Here is a 20,602-nt window from a genome sequence, read left to right as displayed (position 1 = left end):
TGTGTGGGATGGTATGTTTGCAGACAGCCCGTATATCATTTTACATTTTAGTAATTTAGCAGACGCTCTTATCTAGAGCGAATTAAAGGAGCAATTTGGGTTAAGTGCCTATGACTTGGTTGGTTTGTTTTTTTGTTTGTATGTATTGCTGTGTAGTACTCCAACAATGTGCGACTGTGTGTATGCTGTCTACACATAGTTGCTCCCAAATGTGCATGTGAAACAAGTCAAATGTGTGTGTGTGTAGTACTGTAACCAAAAGTGTGTTTCACCTGCTTGTGAGTGCCAGGCTTCCTCTTTATGGTGTTGGTGTCAGTGTCTACCTCAAACACCATGCGAGGCTGGTACTCGCTCTAACAGTGAACCAGCCGGAGAAGGGAGAGAGAGAGACAGAAAATAAACACAGAAAGAGGGGAATCAGAAGAGAAAGAAGAGAAGGAGGAGAAGAGGGGTTAAGCCAGGACAGGTGGAAGCTGGTTACAATGCACCAGGAAAAAGGGACCTATTTGTTGTGCCCTACGGGCGTTGGTAAAATGTAGTGTACTATATATGGAATAGGATGCCATTTGGGACACAACCACTGTCTCTGGAACAGGTTAGTGCAAAAAAGTTTAGAGTTAGAAAGCATCGGGACAGGCAAGGATTCCGACAGCCAGCTGAAACCCAGAACCAAGCAGCAGGTCATCTCATAACTAAAATAACAGCATTTTCACACTACCGTGCTGACCCAAACCATACCATGCTGGTGTAGATATTTCCATTTCCTTCCATGCACCCGATTACGTATCTGGTGCCAGCCCCCTTTTAAAAGGGACATTATACAAAAAAATACTTGGGTATTTTGTTCATTAGTCTACTGTTGACAGTCACAAAATGTGCATGTCAACAGTTTAACTTTTCAAGACGAAGCACTGTAATGAAAGTGCTCGAACGAAATTTTTTTTTGGGGTAAAATATACATTTTAAGTGAGCCGAGGGGCATGGTTAGCTCGACAAGTCCCGCCAAACCAGGCTGTAAATAAGCCATGTGTAACAAAAGCAGGCTGATCCTTGGGTTACACCGTACTGTGCTCAGAGTACGCGAGCCAGAGGGGTACAGTTTGGGTCGGAGGAACGTTACTGTGAAAAAGTTAATACCCAGGGTTGTGTTCATTAGGGCACTTGACAGAAAATGAAAATTTGCGTTTTATCCTAGTCCCACATGGAAGTTCAATCCGCTTTCTTCCATTTGGTGCGTAATGAACACGACCCAGTTAATGTTGTCAAACGGCACTTCTTTTACAGTGGCAGTGAATGGCGGAACGCATCGCTCACTGACCAAAAGATTGTTAGATGCAATCAGAAAGACCAGATGTCCACACAGGCATATGACGAAACACAGGTAACTGCCAAAATAAAGGAAACACCAAAATAAAGTGTCTTAGTGTTGGGGCACCACGAGCCGCCAGAACAGCTTCAATGCGACTTGGCATAGATTCGACAAGTGTCTACAACTCTATTGGAGGGATGAGTAGCATTCTTCTATGAGAAATTCCATCATTTGGTGTTTTGTTGATGGTGTTGGAAAACGCTGTTTTAGGTGCCGCTACAGAATCTCCCATAAGTGATCAATTGGGTTGAGATCTGGTGACTGAGATAAACACCCTTTAAACCCTGTATGCTCCTTTGATACCCCTCTTTCAAAGTCATCTAGATCTCATCTAACCATGGTAGCCAAAATAATGGGCAACTGGGCATTTTTATACATGACCCTAAGCATGATGGGATGTTAATTGCTTTATTAACTCAGGAACCACACGTGTGTGGAGGCACCTGCTTTCAATATACTTTGTATCCCTCATTTACTTGCGTTTCCTTTTTTTTGTGGCAGATACCTGTAAGTCTATAGATTCATTATAGTGTGAATGTGTTTAGCTATATAACCAAACAGTAGACAAGAGTGTCAATCTAACCATTGATGACTAGTTAGAGATGTAGGGGGAGGACTATGAAAGGTTATTGGGTGTTGACAGGTGGGTAGAGGATGGATAGAGAGCAGGTGACACACAGGTCGTGTTCCCATTTCCTACTGTTTTCCTAAAGTGGGCACTTGTTTACTCCGCCACAAGGGTTGAAAAGCATAAAGAATCATTTTGGTTGAAATAATGTTTTTTAAATTATTTTTTATTCCCCCAGAACAGCATTAGATTGGTGTAAGCATGCCATGGGCTACCATATTTCTTTCCCCAGTTGCTCCTTTTTAAAACAGTGTTATTCAAAGCCTGGGTCGAGACCCCTTGTGTGGCCGACCGGGAACTGCAGATGGGGTCGCCAAGTATTATTTCTAAATGAACATGACAGATTATTGTATGGAATGATACAAGTTTTTGATGAAGATACCTTGAAAAATAAATGTTTATTGAGTAAATGTATTTATTGGTTTCTTTTCATTTTGATAAGAGATGAAAATGCAATGAATTGAAGGTAATTTGTTGATGTCAAAACCTAAATTGACAACTGTTTTATATTAGTGGAGAAAGAGTGAAGTAGTGCACACTTGTTGGCGAAGAAGGGAAGAAGAGAATGGGAGCACAGCCATGGCGCCTTACCATGAAGAGGGCTGAGTCGTCCGTGTGGGTGGAACGCCTGGAGGGGTACGCGTTCTGGCAGGGAGGAGTGGAAGAGAGGGAATGAGGACAGAACACACAGGGAAGACAGGAGGTGAGGATGGAGAGGGGGTGAGGGGGAGATAGCTAGGATATATAGCCAGGGCTCTAGACTAACGTTTAACCCCTGGTGGCACAAACATTTTCAGTTGGTGGCACCAGCACATGATTTGGTGGTACCCCCCCAAAAGAATTGTGCAGCGTCCCACAATAGAATACATTTGAGTCAGCACCTTATTAAGTCATTATAAAAAGTCCTTTACAAAGCTTTATTAAGAAGTGTCATAGACTACAGAGATGGTATTCAATAAATAAGTTATTACATCTAACATGTCCAAGCAGGAATGCATGATAAAAAATACTTTGATACACAACCCTAAACCAGTTATTGTCAGGAATTTTGGGTTGACAATTAAGCTACTTTTGTTCTATTTTACTGTCGCTATAGGGCTCCAGAGTTCAGATGTTTTTTTGTCTTGATGTGCACTAATATTATTGGGTTATAGAATATGCATTGGTTGAAGCTCAATGTTACATTCAAATTCCCCTACCATCATATCTAAACCAATATGACACCAATGTCGATGAAAATTTGCTAATTAACTTGTTTGGCGGTACACAACACACTCCCCCGCCTCCGGCAGAACTTTGTCCGGCCGTTGGCGGGAACCACTATACCGGATTTTTGACCGTTGTTAGCATTAGGGCCGTCAGACAATTTTTTCCCAAACCTAGCTCAAATTCTAGACGTCGGATTAATACGAGTCCACAGCGTCCATAAAATGAGCATTAGACCTGCCACCTTTCGGACTGAATAAGTTTGTAGGTGCAACAGTTTATGAAATGTATAATGTATCCAGTGGCGACCCGTCATTCAGGGCATGTGGGGCTGGTTTGCTTGTTATTTTGGCATTAATACCTGCCACATCAGTCAGCAAACAATGTAAAAAATAAAAAATAAACATTCATTGAGTTCATAAAGCAGCATACAAACTAAGTCTCATTTTTGTTTTCATGAGTAAGGCAGCTCCAAAATGCAGGTGTTTCAGCCTAGCTCAGTGCTTTCTGTGGTGGTGGGGCAAGCCAGCAGAAAATACAGAGCGTTGCGTAGATTCATTTTTTTTTTATCACTCATGGGACAGTACAAGTCTAAGGTTAGAGCTAGAAAATGTATATTAGAAGTGTCCATCCAAAAAGGTCATTGGCAACACATAGAATGACATCAAATCACGTTATATCGACAGTAGCTTTAATTGGACTGATCATGTCAACATCTTACTTTCAAAGTCTTAGCTAGCAGTCATCATAAATCAAGTCAACAATCTACTGGCAAATCCTTGTCATATGAAGAGAAATAATGAAGAGAAATGACAGCTAAAACGTATTGGTACTCATCGGCTATTGGACATTAACATTACACAACACGTTGGAAATCGCAAATTTAACAATGAGTGGTTTAGAAGGAATCAGCAGCTAACTGCAAGCAGTGCAAAGCAATCAGTAACATTAGCCTGCTATTCAATGGAGTGGCTGTGTGCTTAACCTCTGAAGGATCAGACCCTTTCCCCCCTAATTTTCGCCTAAAATGACATACCCAAATCTAACTGCCTGTAGCTTAGGCCCTGAAGCGAGGATATGCATATTCTTGATATTATTTGAAAGGAGACACTTTGAAGTTTGTGGAAATGTGAAATGAATGTGGGAGAATATAAATGTTTTAACCTTTATTTAACTAGGCAAGTCAGTTAAGAACAAATTCTTATTTTCAATGACGGCCTAGGAACAGTGGGGCAGTGGCAGAACGACAGATTTTTAGCTCGGGGATTCGATCTTGCAACCTTCTGGTTACTAGTCCAATGCTCTAACCACTAGGCTACCTGCCGCCCCAAGTATAACACGTTAGATCTGGTAAAAGATAATATAAAGAAGAGAAAAAAGCGTAATTTTTTTTAGTACCATCGTTTTTGAAATGCAAGAGAAGGGCCATAATGTATTATTCCAGCCCAGGCGCAATTTAGATTTAGGCCACTAGATGGCATCAGTGTATGTGCAGTTTTAGACTGTTCCAATGAACCATTGTATTTCTGTTCAAAATGTTGTATCAAGAGTGCCCAAATGTGCCTAATTGGTTTATTAATCACTTTAAGTTCATAACTGTGCACTCTTTTCAAACAATAGCATGGTATTATTTCACTGTAATAGCTACTGTAGATTGGACAGTGCAGTTAGATTAACAAGAATGTAAGCTTTCTGCCCATATCAGATATGTCTATGTCCTGGAAAATGTTCTTGTTACTTACAACCTCATGCTAATCGCAGTACCCTAACGTTAGCTCAACAGTCCAGAGGGGGACCCACCAATCCTGTAGAGGTTAATCACCTATTAAGCCTTGAGTTATTGTAAATATGAGTTTAATAACAATACATGTCAAAACACAGCAGACAAGAATGACGGAAAGAAGCTGGAGGCTGACAGAGCTGATGGAGCATGTCTGATGAAGGTTAGTGATAAAAAAAATGTGTACAGCATGTGACAGCATGTCTTACTTTTGTTAGGCATAAATAAATGATGTTCATGATATCTTAAAGGGTCATGCAGAAAGAGAGGCTTCTATGCATGGCAGAGATCAACATGCGAGCTGTATAAGTGAGAGAGAGCAAGCATGCCCAGAGAAAGAGAGACAAGAAGCAGATCCAGAGCGAGAAGAACAGCAAGCAGATCCAGAGAGAGGGACAACAAACAGATCCAGAGAGCGGGACAACAAACCGATCCAGACAGGGAGGGACAACAAAAGATCCAGAGAAAGAAAGTAATTAAGCCGCTGCAACATATCCTTCCAGAAATGAGAGCAATTTAGACACTGGGCCCAGACAAGTGAAGCTGAATAGCTACCCACACTTAAGTTTTGGTACACAGAAAAGAGCATTTCAGCACTGCTGGTTTGAGAAACACAATTAGGTAGAGTATGCAGCTTTCTGCTTTCCATGTAGAGTTTTTGGCAAAAACATTCAATTTGATTATTTTGTCAGTAATGGCTGCAAAAATTGGAAAAAGCTTTGTTTATCTTCGGTAAACATGAAATGGCACACACACACAGACAGTGTTGTGGCATGGCAAAGCTACCAGGCAACTAGCAGTCACGAGAACATTGCTCAGATTTTAACATCTGCCCATGCTTGTGATATTGCAGAGAGAAGGGAGTATCTGAGGAGAATTGTGGCAGTCACCTCAATGTTAGGAAGACGGACTCTTTCCGTGCCAATGATGAATCTAATGAAAGCACAAATAGATGGAACTCTCTTGAATGTATGGAGCTTTTGAAGGAGTTTGACCCTTTCCTGCAAAGGTACAATACTCCATCAAATGCGACGTATCTCTCTCCAGAATCTCAGAATGACATGATCGAAAGCTGTGCTCAAGAGATTATGGACACCATGGTCTCTGAGATGTCAAAGTCTGGAATGTATGCCATTATGGCGGATGAGGCCAGGGATGGGCAGTTTGAACAGTTGGCTCTGTGTGTTAGGTATGTGACAGAGGGGACAGTTAAGAAGCGTTTACTAGCACTAGCAGAAATCAAGTCATTTTGATGCCCAATCGATAGCAAATGAGTTGCAACAGCAACTCCAAATGAGAGGGGTAGCAGGCCTAAAGTTCATTGCAAAGACCTATGATGGTGCAGCTGTCATGAGTGGGTTCAAAGGAGGTGTGCAAGCACATGTCAGAGTGCTGCATCCGGAGGCAATTTATGTACATTGCTAATTTCATGAGCTTAATTTGGTGTTGTGTCATAGTTGCAGGGCTGTTCCGGAGGCTGCTGAGTTTTTCAGTTTCTTGGAGAATGTGTATTCGTTTTTCAGTACATCCCTCGTTAAACACCACAAGTTCAAAGAAGCCCAGTCCAAACTTGGAATAGCATCAGCTGAACTTGTACAGCTCTTAAACACTCGCTGGGCATGCCAGCTGCGGTCCATAAATGCAGTCCTGGACACTTTAACTGCTATTTTTGATTGTCTATCTACCATTGGATCCCCCATGACTGTTAGTCTGAGAGCAAAGCTTCATAAGTTCTCCATCGTGTATTTGCTACTGATGTTTCAGTCCCTTCTTTCTATAACTGAGGGATTACACAAGTTCCTCCAGAAAGAGACTGTAAAGAGACCTGAGAGAAGCTTGTATCGGCAAACAAGCTGTATGTGACACACTGATAGGCAAACGCACAGATGCATTTGCCACAGAACTTTGACAGAACCAAAGCACTCTGTGAAATTCCCAATAAGTCCAGAGGCAGACGCAGCAAGAAAGCGAAAAACAAAGGAAAATGGGAAATTTTGTGGTGGGGACCTCCTTGGGTTTAGGCACAGAATTGTCATGTTCACAAACAATGAAAACAGAGTTGTTGCTCCCCTGCTTGGACAGGATGGTTTGTGAGCTTGACCAGCGATTCTTGACTGTAGATGCAGGTCTGCTCAAAGGCATACAGGCATGCAGCCCAAAACAACTTCCTAGATACATCATGCTAAACTGACTTTGCCAAGCACTACGGTATTGATGTTGAAACAGAAGAGATGTTGGTGGCCAGAAACTTCCTTGCCCGGAAAAGAGAGGCTGGATGTCCTCCCAAAGATATGCCTGCTGTGCATAACCTCCTGGATGATGATATGTTTCCTTCTCTGAAGGAAGTCATCCAGGTTGTTCTCACAATTCCTGTGAGCAGCTGCGCCTGTGAAAGGTCCTTTAGTGCACTGCGCCGGCTGCACTCCTGGTTGCGCAAGTTAAAGGGTCATAAAAGGCGTGCAAGTTTTGCAGCCATGTCCATTGAGGGTGAAGTGTTTGGGCCACTAAGCCATAATAGTATTATTGACCACTTTGCCACTTTTAAAAATATGAGGTAGTTTGATGCGTCCACCCACAAAATAAGCATCAAAAGAGAGAAGCAGGAGGAGCAGTTCTGTAATATAGGTTGTAATATTTGTTTGGGATCTTACTTAATCCGAATTTATTCCCAATTCTTTTTCAGTTTTTTAAATGTTATTTAGCTCATTAGTTGAATTTAGTTTTGCCCCATTGTGGATGATACATGTTCCATGTGTCTGAATTATTGGGTTAATTTTGAGCAACGATTAACAAAAGGGTGAAACTTAATTAAAGATTTTTTTCTAATGGTATAATATGACCTGCATGTCTCTCTCTCTCAAAATAACATCCAAAAAGTATTTTGGCTAGATTGTACAGCCATTTTTGTGCCTTTTGTTGGTGTTGGATGGATGAGGACAGAGTGGACTTTAATTTCTTTATTTGGATAGAATTTAAGTAAGTCATTTTAGATCAGTGTCTAACACAAACTATGAGACAGGTATACTTTTAGCCAACCTTGACCAAAAATAACCTTATTTTGATCGATAAGTTAGCTGTTGTTCATTTTGTTACCTGTCCGGTCATGTCAAAAATGCCGTTGCTGCCTCATTAGTATGCCTCAGGTACAATGGTACACTCCAATAAATATTTGGCACTTAATAGCAATAGTTATATACTTGTGTATGGGAGTCAAGATGGCAGCATTAAAGTTTGCCTTGCATTTGTATCCATTCTATGGACGAGTGGCTTCTGTCTGGCCACTCTTCCCATAAAGGCTTGATTGGTGGAGTGCTGCAGAGATGGGAGAACCTTCCAGGAGGACAACCATCTCCACAGAGGAACTCTGAATCTCTGTCAGAGTCAACATCGGGTTTTTGATCACCTCCCTGACCAAGGCCTTTCTCCCCCGATTGCTCAGTATGGCCAACTCTAATGGAAGAAGTTTTGAACCATCAAGACTCTTCCTAAAGAATGACTGAGGCCACAGTGTTCTTGGGGACCTTCAATGCTGCAGACATTTTTTGGTATCCTTTTTTGGTACCCTTATGCCTCGACACAATCCTGTCTCAGAGATCTAGGGACAATTCCTTCGACCTTATGACTTGGTTTTTGCTCTGACATGCACTGTCAACTGTGGGACCTTATATAGACAGGTGTGTGCCTTTCCAAATCATATCTAATCAATTGAATTTACCACAGGTGGATTCCAATTAAGTTGTAAAAACAACTCAAGGATTATCAATGGAAACAGGATACACCGGAGCTCAATTTCTAATCTTATAGCAAAGTGTATGAATACTTATGTAATTAAGGTAATGTCAAAAACATTCTAAAAACCCGTTTTCGCTTTGTCATTAAGGGGTAGTGTGTGTAGATTGATTGAATTCAAACATTTCCTCATCAATTTTAGAATAAGGCTGTAATATAACAAAAGGTGGTGGGAAAATGGAAGGGGTCTGAATACTTTCCGAATGCACTGTATGTATTTAACGATATACAGCTAAAGGAAACTTTTAAAATGCCAGAAAAGCAAAATATTAGACTTTTGCCAAACACCTCGTAAGTACTTGTAAAATGTAGGTCGCCGCCATGCCCACTGTCAGAGTAGATCTGTTGCAAAGAAGCATCGGTGGTGGACCAGGACAACAACCTTGTAATGTTAATCACAGGCTATTCACCATGCTCTGTGAAGAGCGAGACCTTTTGGAGGTGGCCATGCTATGCCTGAAGGATGTACGGGCAGAAGGTTTGGAGCGCCCTATAAACAGCAGGTACCGTACCGTTACTACGCATTGTTTACATTTTAGAAGAGCTAGTTGGCTAGTAAGGAAGTAGCTAGCTAAATCACAGATTTTCCCGCATTGGCACTGCACGGTTTGATCATTTTGATGTGTATCGATTGGGTGAACGTGGATGTCATAAACGTCAAAACCTACTCAGAGGCAGTGCGTTTGTTTGCTAGGAAAGCAAGCCAGCTAAATAACTTGTGTCGCCCACAAGATAGTTGATTGCTGGTTACTGTATTTTACATATATATATATTTTTTTAACCTTTATTTAACTAGGCAAGTCAGTTAAGAACAAATTCTTATTTTCAATGACGGCCTAGCAACAGTGGGTTAACTGCCTTGTTCAGGGGCAGAACAACAGATTTGTACCTTGTCAGCTCGGGGATTCGAACTTGCAACCTTTCGGTTACTAGTCCAACGCTCTAACCACTGCCGCTCCTGTCATTGTAAAAAAAAAATTGATTGTGACACAATCCATTTTCAATGTCTGTTATTTGTAGGCTACCTTGAATCCATCCCATCTATAATTAGCTATTTTCTTATTACCATACTTCTGATTACTTTTACAATCATAAGCATTCTATTGTAAGGACCTCATGAATTTCTTACAATAAGGGCGCACTTTTATTTTATTTAACTAGGCAACTTAATAATCAATATGCATGTTTCAGTCATTACAGATTGACTGCCTATCGGCAAGTTACCCTGTGGGCAAGATGTCACTTGGGGAAGAGGAATAGAGTGCCTACTACGGATTTGAATATGCTTTTTATGACGGAAAGATTTGACCTGCTTATGAAGCCTACTTTACATGTTGTTTATCCTTCATCTATTTTATGCAGTCTACTGTAGTAAATTGTGTAATGAATAACATGTCTGTTACATATGAATTTATCCATGCTACTGTAAATTTCTTTATACAATTTAATTTACTCCACCACCAAATTGTTCCCTGTAGAGTATTTACACTAAAGTCTGCCCTCCTGCATGCACGGGCAAGTTCAGTTACTGTAAAGAACTAACGGTGCTTTTCAAAAAACGAGTTCAAATCATGACGTCAGTGAATTTACGTTCGGAAAGTCTAGAAAGATGCCAGAGTTTCTGAATTGGAATTACGAGTTGAATGACCGTTCAAAGCGATTTCGCCCAGTTCCCAGATGTTTTGAACGCACTCAAGTCGGAAATCAGAGATTTCAGAGTTCCCAGTTGTTTTGAAAGTTATCGGGGCGCCTGGCTGTTTGTACATTACTTACAGTGGTTCCTTTGGTGAGTGTTGATGAGTGTTGCTTTCCATGTCACTGTTTATAATGTATTTATCCTGTACATTTGTTAGCCAGCACACCGTATTTCCCTCCGAGTTTAGATGTCTTTAATGCCGTTTATCCGCCCATAAATAGGACGTTTTGATTGAGGTGACCAGGTAGAATGTGCGACCAATAAAACATTTTACTCGCACAGCGAAGTTAAAGGGTCGCAAAATGCGACTAAATGGTTGCAGTCTAGAGCTCTGCAAATTTTTAAGTAGGCACAAAAAAAGACGTCTTATATAAAATATTGTTAAACGACAATACATTGCTGGGGTCGTAGATGTTTCGTCTTTACCCTCAAGAATCAGTGATGGTATAACTGAAGGGGAGGGAGTGTGAAGGAAGGCACGTGACCACAATAGGAGCAAAAGAGAGGGATATGTGTGTGTGTGTGTGTATGTATGTGGGGTGAGGTGGAGGATTAATGGAGGACAATTGAAAGGGGGATGACATGGGGGGAATGAACACCGGACGTGACTGCTGAAGAAAATGCGTGGTCATGTTTACGGAGAGCCCCTGTGAATTTTTATTCAAACTTATGCTTTTTGTTGTTATATCTAGAACCTTTCATGCCAACACATACATTAACTCAGCATGGCGAGACCTTTAGAGTGAGAGAACACAGAGCAAAGAGGTCAGAGAGAGAGAGAGCGCAGTGTGTGGACTCACCTCGTTTTCCGTGGGACTCAGCTTGGTAGGACTTTGAGACACTTTGTGCTGTAGAGACCGAGAGACCAGTCTCAGTCATACACAATGCTCTCCAAAAGTATCCAAAATGTCTACTTAGAAAAAGCGCTAGAGAATGTCATTCATTTGAGGCCATTCTTATTTATCTTTTACTTTAACATTTTTAAACATAAGGCTACTGTAGACATACACAGCATCAGTGTAAACTCCAATAACGTTCCCCCACTAAATCCACCACTAACAGTGATACAAGAGCAAGACATAAATCAACAATAAAAATGAATAGTAGTCGGAGGAACCTTGACGTAGGTCATGACGGCGTCCCGCTGCACTGAGCGTGACTTCTGCCTCTCCTCCTCGTACCGCAGGGCGGCCAACTGGGCCATCCTCCGCACACGCTCCACGCCCCCACCCGGCGCCCCGCTCGGACCCGCACCAACCCCAGCCCCTCTCTGAACACAGAGAGGGAGGGGGGAGAGAGAGGAAGGGGAAGGAAACAAAGCGAGAGGAGAGAAACCAAGAGAGGAGAAAGATGAAGGAAGGAAGATACGGGGAAACGGAGGGAGAGGAGGCGGAACGAGGAAGAGAAGAGCGGAGTTGAAAAGAGGCGGTATCAACATTTAGACTCAATACATCAAGTTTAAAAACATGGTAGTAATTACGCAGTAATAATCAGTATTGGAAGCTGTACACAGCATTTAGACATACTCGGATTACCTGATTATGAGAGGCAGAAGAGGTTGGATCATGGACAGTCCTGAAGGAGGGGGGTGGGTGGGAGACAGATGGAGGAAGGGAGGGGGTTAGATGTGTGATCTAACTAAATACAGATTAGATTAGGGATCTTTATTTAGACTGGAGATTGTATGGTCTGTTGGGCACAGTCATTTGGTAAGTCAATTTGTTTTGTTAAAAACCAAACAGAGACACGACAGTAACACAGGCTGAGAATCTGCCATAGAGATGGGCTCATGTGTTTGTGTGAGAGTGTTATACATCACTGCTATAGGTCAACTTACAAGAAAGGTAGGGTGTGTGTGTACACGCGTCTTCCTACCTGTTCTGCAGAGAATTGTGTCGCCTCGGGTCGTCTGTCCTTGAGTCTCTGGAGGAGTTGGACTTGACTGGAGAGCTCTACAAAGAGACAGTCATCAATACACCAGCCACGATCTCGCTCTTACCCCACACACCACAAACGCTCACTCACACACGGAGTGCGTTCAGTTCGGTTCAATGTTTACTATGTTGTGTGAAGATTTGCCCTGAATGACACGTTTCCCTAAAACAGTGTGCACCATTCTTCAACAGCCTTTTGGAGGTAGGCTCCTGTTTGGGGAGTGTGGCCTGATCAATACAAATTGCAAAACTCACACAGCACACCATACACTATCGCTTCCTGGTCACCATAATCAGGTTCTTCAACTGGTCATTCAGAACAGTAGTTTCGGTTGAATAATAATATTATTTTTCTCCCCAATTTCATGATGTATAATTGTGATCTTGTCTCATCGCTACAACGCCAACGGGCTCGGGAAAGGAGAAGGTCGAGTCATGAGTCCTTCGAAACATGACCCGCCAAGCCTCGCTTCTTAACACCCGCTCGCTTAACCCATAAGCCAGCTGCATCAATCTGTCGGAGGAAACACTGTTCAACTGACGACCGGAGTCAGCTTGCAGGCACCTGGCCCGCCACAAGGAGATGCTAGAGCGCAATGGGCCAAGTAAAGCCCACCCACCAAACCCTCCCCTAACCCGGACGACACTGGGCCAATTGTGCGCCGCCCTATAGGACTCCCGGTCATCGAACCTCAGGCTGTAGTGACGCCACAACACTACGATGCAGTGCCTTTGACTGGTGCGCCACTCAGGAGGCCGTTTCCGTCGAATTAAACATGGCATACTATTCTGTCGTGATTAACAGGCCCGCAGCCTTCTACATACAGTCCTGTACACACTGGGCCAGTCACACACAAGCGCACTCATGAACACACACACAGATGGTCCAGTAGGCGGAGTATGGCGCTTGTACGGGTGGGAGTGATTCTCACTGGGGCCACCCGTACAAAAATGTAAGTCCCATTGGATGAAAGAGTCTGCTGAATGGCATATATTCTATTTTATATCACACACACACACACACACACACACTCACCTCTCCAGTGATGCGGCGCTCGATGTATGCCATGAACTGGGAGCTGAGGCTGATGGTTTCTGCTACTTCTCCTCTCCTACCCTCCTCTTCCTCCTCCCCCGTACAACTGTCTATAAAGTCTATCTGCTCCAGCTCTCCCTCTACTACAGACAGATAAAACAGAAAGACAGATTACCTCCAGGTTCAAAGTAAAGACGACCAAATATGTAGAATATACACTGAACAAAAATATGAATGCAACAACTTCAAAGATTTACAGTTCATAAGGAAATTGGTCAGTTCAAATAAAATCAATAGGCCCTAATCTATGGCTTTCACGACTGGGAATGCAGATATGCATCTGTTGGTCACAGATAACTTCAAAAGAGAAAGGTAGGGGCGTGGATCAGAAAACCAGTCAGTATCTGGTGTGACCACCATTTGACTCATGCAGCGCGACATCTCCTTTGCATAGAGTTGATCAAGCTGTTGATTGTGGCCTGTGGAATGTTGTCCCACTCCTCTTCAATGGTGTGCAAAGTTGCTGAGTATGGAACACGCTGTGGTACACATCGCCCCAGAGGATCGAAATATGCTCAATGGGTGACATGTCTGGTGAGTATGCAGGCCATGGAAGAACTTGGACATTTTCAGCTTCCAGTAATTGTGTCGAGATCCTTACGACATGGGGCTGTACATTTTCATGCTGAAACATAAAGTGATATGGGCGGATGAATGGCATGACAATTGGTCTCAGGAACTCGTCACAATATCTTTGTGCATTAAAATTAACTATGATAAAATACAATTGTGTTTGTTGACCTCTTTTCCCTCCCCATACCATAACCCCACCCCACCATGGGGCACTCTGTTCACAACATTGACATCAGCAAACCGCTCGCCCACACGACGCCATACGCTGTCTTCCCGATACAGTTGAAACCGGGATTAATCCGTGAAGAACACACTTCTCCAGCGTGCCAGTGGCCATCAAAGATGATTTCCCCACTGAAGTCAGTTACGACGCCGAACTGCAGTCATGTCAAGACCATGGTGAGGATGACGAGCACGTAGATGAGCTTGCCTGAGACGGTTTCTGACAGTTTATGCAGAAATTCTTTGCTTCTGCAAACCCACAGTTTCATCAGCTGTCTGGGTGGCTGGTCTCAGGTGAAGATGCCGGATGTGGAGGTCCTGGGCTGGCATGGTTACACGGGGACTGAGGTTGTGAGGCCGGTTGGATGTACTGCCAATTTCTCTAAAACGACGTTGGAGGCGGCGTATGGTAGAGAAATGGACATTCAATTATCTGGCAACAGCTCTGGAGGACATTCCTGCAGTCAGCATGCGAATTGCACGCTCCCTCAAAACTTGACATCTGTGGCAATGTTTTGTGTGACAAACTGCACATTTTAGAATGGCCTTTTAATGTCCCCAGCACAAGGTGCACCTGTGTAATGGTATTTAATCAGCTGCTTGATATGCCACACCTGTCAGGTGGAAGGATTATCTTGGCAAAGGGGAAATGGGATTTAAACTAATTTGTGCACAAAATTGGAGTGAAATAAGCTTTTTGTGCATATGGAACATTTCTGGGATCTTTTATTTTTGCTCATGAAACATGGCATGTTGCATTTATATTTTTGTTCAGTGTATATTTCCACAGATGTATAATATAATCAGACTGAAATCCAGGCCCATTGTGCTACCATTCCACTCCTTGTACTCCGTGTCATATCCCAAACAGTCTGGCATGACAAGGAGTGGCAGGGAGTGAAATGCTAAACCAACAGACTGGTTCCCAAGCTAGAAAACCATAGAATAATACTGGGAATACACTACAGTACAGTTCACACACAGACAGACATGCCTTGATTCTCACATGTGCCGTTGGTCACAGGATGGGAGCCAGTTGTCCTGTGCTCCTCCCTCTCCCTCCGCTGTCTCTGTTCTTTGGGGATCTCTGCCACACGCAGTGGCAGGTCCGACAACTCATCTGTGGGCTGTAGGTACACAAGGAATGAAAGAGAAAATGGATGGGAGAGGAATAAACACACGAATGGAGAGATTAGCTTCAACATAACTGTGAAATATTACACTACCTTGCAAACATAGAACCTTTGTGATTGCTCTTTGTTTCCATTCATGATAACTGACGTGTGCACGTGTGTGGTGTAGGGCTGTGATGATTATGGAATTTTGGATCATGCATATAACCACAGTTGTCATCTTTGTTAAATGTTTTGAGCTTGTAATGCATCTTTGACAATTAGCGACAACACAGCTTTGGAGATACCCCTGTCTTAAAATGTAATGGTTTTGACCTCTTGGAACTCAAGCCGGTCTGTCATTTGGGGCGCACTAGGAACCTTCAGCAGTGTAACTACATGTAAAACTTGATATGGAAAAGAGTTCCATGTAGTCATGGCTCTGTGTAGTACTGTACGTTTCCTGGAGTCTGTTCTAGACTTGGGGACTGTGAAGGGACCGCTTGTGGCATGTCTAGTATGCATGGGTGTCTGAGCTGTGTGCTAGTTGTTTGAATAGACAGCTGGGTGTGTTCAACCTCTAACCTCTGTCAATACCTCTAACAAAGACATGTAGTGATGCAGTCAATATCTTCCCTACTTTGAGCCAGGAGAGCCTGGCATGCACATCATTGATGTTCATTTTCTGTGTACATTTAAGGGTCAGACATGTTGCTCTGTTCTGGGCCAACTGTAAATTTGCCTATGTCCCTCTTTGTAGCACTTGACCATATGACTGGTCCAGGTGACAAAATTAGGGCCTGTAGGACTTATTTTGTTGATAGCAATGTCAAGAAAGAAGAGCAACGCTTTATTACGGACAGACTTCTCCCCATCTTAGCTACCATTTCATCAATATGTTTTGACCATGACAGTTTGCAATCCAGGGTTACACCAAGCAGTTGTCTGCTCAATTTCCATGTTATTCATTGCCAGATTTAGTTGAGGTTTCGGGTTAAGTCAATAGTGTGTCCCAAATATAAAGCTTAGTACTAGTTTATTCGTTGCCACCCATTCTAAAACTGACTCTAGCTCTTTGTTAAGTGTTGCAGTGGTAACATGGTAATTTTGAGTCAGCAAATATACACACAGGCTTTACTTAGTGCAAGCAGTAAAGATAATCACCATTGTAGATGTCTTTACTTTGACAGTCATTTCTGAAGATTACAATTTATTTAATGTGATTAGTGATTAATTTGTTTCTGTTCCTTATTTTCAAAGCAGTTCAAATTGTATTTGTCACATGGGCCAAATACAACAGGTGTAGACCTTACAGTGAAATGCTTACTTACAGCCCTTAACCAACAATGCAGTTTTAATAAAATACCCCCCAAAAAAGCAAGATAAGAATAGCAAAAAATTAAAGAGCAGCAGTAAATAACAATAGCGGGGCTATATACAGGGGGTACCGGTACAGAGTCAATGTGTCAATGTTCGGGGGCACCTGTGGAGAGGTAATTGCGGTAGTTATGTACATGTAGGTAGAGTTAAAGTGGCTATGCATAGATAATAACAGAGAGTAGCAGCAGCGGGGGGGAGCCATTTGATTAGCTGTTCAGGAGTCTTATGGCTTGGGGGTAGAAGCTGTTAAGAAGCCTTTTGGACCTAGACTTGGCTCACGGTACCTCTTGCCGTGCGGAAGCAGAGAGAACAGTCTATGACTAGGGTGGCTGGAGTCTTTGGATTTGTTGGGCCTTCCTGACAACGCCTGGTATAGAGATCCTGGATGGCAGGAAGCTTGGCCCCAGTGATGTACTGGGGCGTACGCACCAACCTCTGTAGTGCCTTGCAGTCGGAGGCCGGGCAGCTGCCATACCAGGCAGTGATGCAACTTGTCAGGATGCTCTCGATGGTGCAGCTGTAAACCTTTTGAAGATCTGAGGACCCATGGCAAATATTTTCAGTCTCCTGAGGGGGAATGAGTTTTGTCGTGCCCTCTTCACGACTGTCTTGGTGTGCTTGGACCATGTTAGTTTGTTGGTGATGTGGACGCCAAGGAACTTGAAGCTGCTCCACTACAGCCCCGTCGATGAGAATAGGGACGTGCTCGGTCCTCCTTTTCCTGTAGTCCACAATCATCTCCTTTCTCTTGATCACGTTGAGGGAGAGGTTGTTGTCCTGGCACCACACAGTCAGGTCTCTGACCTCCTCCCTATAGGCTGTCTCATCGTTGTCATCAGCAAACTTAATGATGGTGTTAGAGTCGTGCCTGGCTGTGCAGTCATGGGTTGACAGGGATTACAGAAGGGGCCTGAGCACGCACCCCTGAGGGGCCCCATGTGTTGAGGATCAGCATGGCGGATGTGTTGTTACCTACTTTTACCACCTGGGGGCAGCCCATCAGGAAGTCTTGGATCCAGTTGCAGAGGGAGGTGTTTACTCCCAGGGTCCTTAGTGTAACGGATGTGAAATGGCTAGCTAGTTAGCGGTGGTGCGCGCTAATAGCCTTTCAATCGGTGACGTCACTTGCTCTGAGACCTTGAAGTAGTGGTTCCCCTTGCTCTGCAAGGGCCGCGGCTTTTGTGGAGCGATGGGTAACGATGCTTCGTGGGTGACTGTTGTTGATGTGTGCAGAGGGTCCCTGGTTCGCGCCCGGGTCGGGGCGAGGGGATGGACTAAAGTTAAACTGTTACATTAGCTTAGTGATGAGCTTTGAGGGCATTATGGTGTTGAGGAGGGAAAGGGCAGTGTGGAGTGCAATAGAGATTGCATCATCTGTGGATCTGTTGGGGCGGTATTCAAATTGGAGTGGGTCTAGGGTTTCTGGGATAATGGTGTTGATGTGAGCCATGACCAGCCTTTCAAAGCATTTCACGGCTACAGGTGTGAGTGCTACGGGTCGGTAGTCATTTAGGCAGGTTACCTTCCTGTTCTCGGGTACAGGGACTATGGTGGTCTGCTTGAAACGTGTTGGTATTACAGACTCGGACAGGGAGAGGTTGAAAATGTCAGTGAAGACACTTGCCAGTTGGTCAGCGCATGCTCAGAGTACACGTCCTGGTAATCCGTCTGGCCCAGCAGCCTTGTGAATGTTGACCTGTCAAGGTCTTACATCAGCTATGGAGAGCATGATCACACAGTCGTACGGAACAGCTGATGCTCTCAGGGATGTTTCAGTGTTACTTGCCTTGAAGCGAACATAGAAGTTATTTAGCTCGTCTGGTAGACTCGTGTCACTGTGCAACTCTCGGCTGTGCTTCCCTAATAGTTTTCAAGCCCTTCCACATCCGACGAGCGTCGGAGCCGGTGTAGTATGATTCGATCTTAGTCCTGTGTTGACGCTTTGCCTGTTTGATGGTTCGTCGGAGGGCATAGCGGGATTTCTTATAAGCTTCCGGGTTAGAGTCCCGCTCCTTGAAAGCAGCAGCTCAGTGACATTTTGACGGCCAACTAGCTGAAACATTTTGAGAGGGTGTATCTAATGTTCCTTTGTTAGATTTTAGCTCATCTTGATCTGGCTAGCATTAGTTGTTAATCTTATTGTTGTTGACGTACATAATTGACAGAGAGAGAGAGCCTACTTTTTCATGGTTGTTTGTTCAAAAGGACTGTAAAGTTGCCAAATGTAAGAGGACTCCCCTGGTATTTGCAGAAATCCATTCAGGTGTATTTTGTGGCTTTTGGCGAATGCATTCTAATGATCTAAAGTTGCGCTGTTGCTACTGTCTGTAAACACGCAGGCCTGTATGGCAAATGGCTTATTTGCATAAAGGCCTACTGCAGCTCTGATTGGCTATGGCGCACCGGTCTGCGTTGACTCCGGTCCTTATTTACTGCAGTGTCTATTAATTGTTCAAACGCATGGCCGCTTTCCCACTCTATATTGCTATAGAATTTTCACAAATGCCTTGGTATATGTAATTCCCAAACATTCTAAGAATTAATGAACATTTTAAAATGACCATATCTAAGCGCTTGCATGTCCCAAAAAAAGAATGCTATTTTTTTCATTCTACATGGGGGTGTAATTTTAACAGATTTTAATAAGATTTCATGTGGCTAAAATCCTGTCAGTTCCACTTTAAGGTCAACCCCGTTACGTGAACTGAACTCTCGTTTTAATATGGTGAAACCATACATTTTATAAACATTTATAAACATTGAACATCTAATAGAAATTATTAAAGATTTTTTTTACCAAGTTACACAACCCAAAAATTACTAGGAGGACCCAGAGTTGCTTCTAATCTTACCCAAGTGCCTAACCGTGTGTGTGTGCCTTACCTAGTTGCCTGACCATCTTGTGGGTGTGTCTTACCTAGTTGCCTGACCATCTTGTGTGTGTGTGTCGGTGTCTTACCTAGTTGCCTGACCATCTTGTGTGTGTGTGTGTGTGCCTTACCTGGTTGCCTGACCATCTTGGGTGTGTGTGTGTGTTTCTTACCTAGTTGCCTGACCATCTTGTGTGTGTGTGTGTGTTTCTTACCTAGTTGCCTGACCATCTTGTGTGTGTGTGTGTCTTACCTAGTTGCCTGACCATCTTGTGTGTGTGTGTGTGCCTTACCTAGTTGCCTGACCATCGTGTGTGTGTGTGCCTTACCTAGTTGCCTGACCATCTTGTGTGTGTGTGTACACAACCCAAAAATTACTAGGAGGACCCAGAGTTACTTCTAATCTTACCCAAGTGCCTAACCGTGTGTGTGTGCCTTACCTAGTTGCCTGACCATCTTGTGGGTGTGTCTTACCTAGTTGCCTGACCATCTTGTGTGTGTGTCGGTGCCTTACCTAGTTGCCTGACCATCTTGTGTGTGTGTGTGTGTGTGCCTTACCTAGTTGCCTGACCATCGTGTGTGTGTGTCTTACCTAGTTGCCTGACCATGTGTGTGTGTGTGTGTGTGTCTTACCTAGTTGCCTGACCATGTGTGTGTGTGTCTTACCTAGTTGCCTGACCATGTGTGTGTGTGCCTTAACTAGTTGCCTGACCATCTTGTGTGTGTGTGTGTGTGTGTGTCTTACCTAGTTGCCTGGCCATCTTGTGTGTGTGTGTGTGTCTTACCTAGTTGCCTGACCATCTTGTGTGTGTGTGTGTGTGTTACCTAGTTGCCTGGCCATCTTGTGTGTGTGTGTGTGTGTGTGTCTTACCTAGTTGCCTGACCATCTTGTGTGTGTGTGTGTGTGTGTGTCTTACCTAGTTGCCTGACCATCTTGTATGTTTGTG

At 43.5% G+C, this 20,602-nt stretch overlaps 1 protein-coding gene across 11 annotated transcripts in view; it reads right to left on the bottom strand.

Moving 5' to 3' along the window:
• The window catches only part of LOC139547569 (DISP complex protein LRCH3-like), an 87,687-nt gene that overhangs the window by 15,956 nt on the left and 51,129 nt on the right, over positions 1-20,602 (bottom strand). For 4 of the 11 annotated variants that reach the window (XM_071356483.1, XM_071356484.1, XM_071356486.1 and 1 more), the window contains exons 8-14: positions 15,288-15,420; positions 13,439-13,581; positions 12,344-12,420; positions 12,004-12,043; positions 11,586-11,738; positions 11,269-11,316; positions 2,589-2,642 (exon numbers count right to left, since the gene is read on the bottom strand). In XM_071356483.1, coding sequence (XP_071212584.1) covers positions 2,589-2,642; positions 11,269-11,316; positions 11,586-11,738; positions 12,004-12,043; positions 12,344-12,420; positions 13,439-13,581; positions 15,288-15,420 — 648 coding nt within the window. Of the gene's footprint in view, positions 1-272; positions 354-2,588; positions 2,643-11,268; positions 11,317-11,585; positions 11,739-12,003; positions 12,044-12,343; positions 12,421-13,438; positions 13,582-15,287; positions 15,421-20,602 lie in introns of all 11 variants that reach the window. The other 7 variants (XM_071356482.1, XM_071356478.1, XM_071356479.1 and 4 more) reach the window with 4 other exon arrangements.

The sequence above is a fragment of the Salvelinus alpinus genome, chromosome 21, assembly GCF_045679555.1.
Source record: "Salvelinus alpinus chromosome 21, SLU_Salpinus.1, whole genome shotgun sequence".
Taxonomy (NCBI): domain Eukaryota; kingdom Metazoa; phylum Chordata; class Actinopteri; order Salmoniformes; family Salmonidae; genus Salvelinus; species Salvelinus alpinus.
The sequence above is the reverse complement of the archived record's forward strand: the minus strand, read 5'-3'. Positions and strand labels throughout refer to the sequence as shown.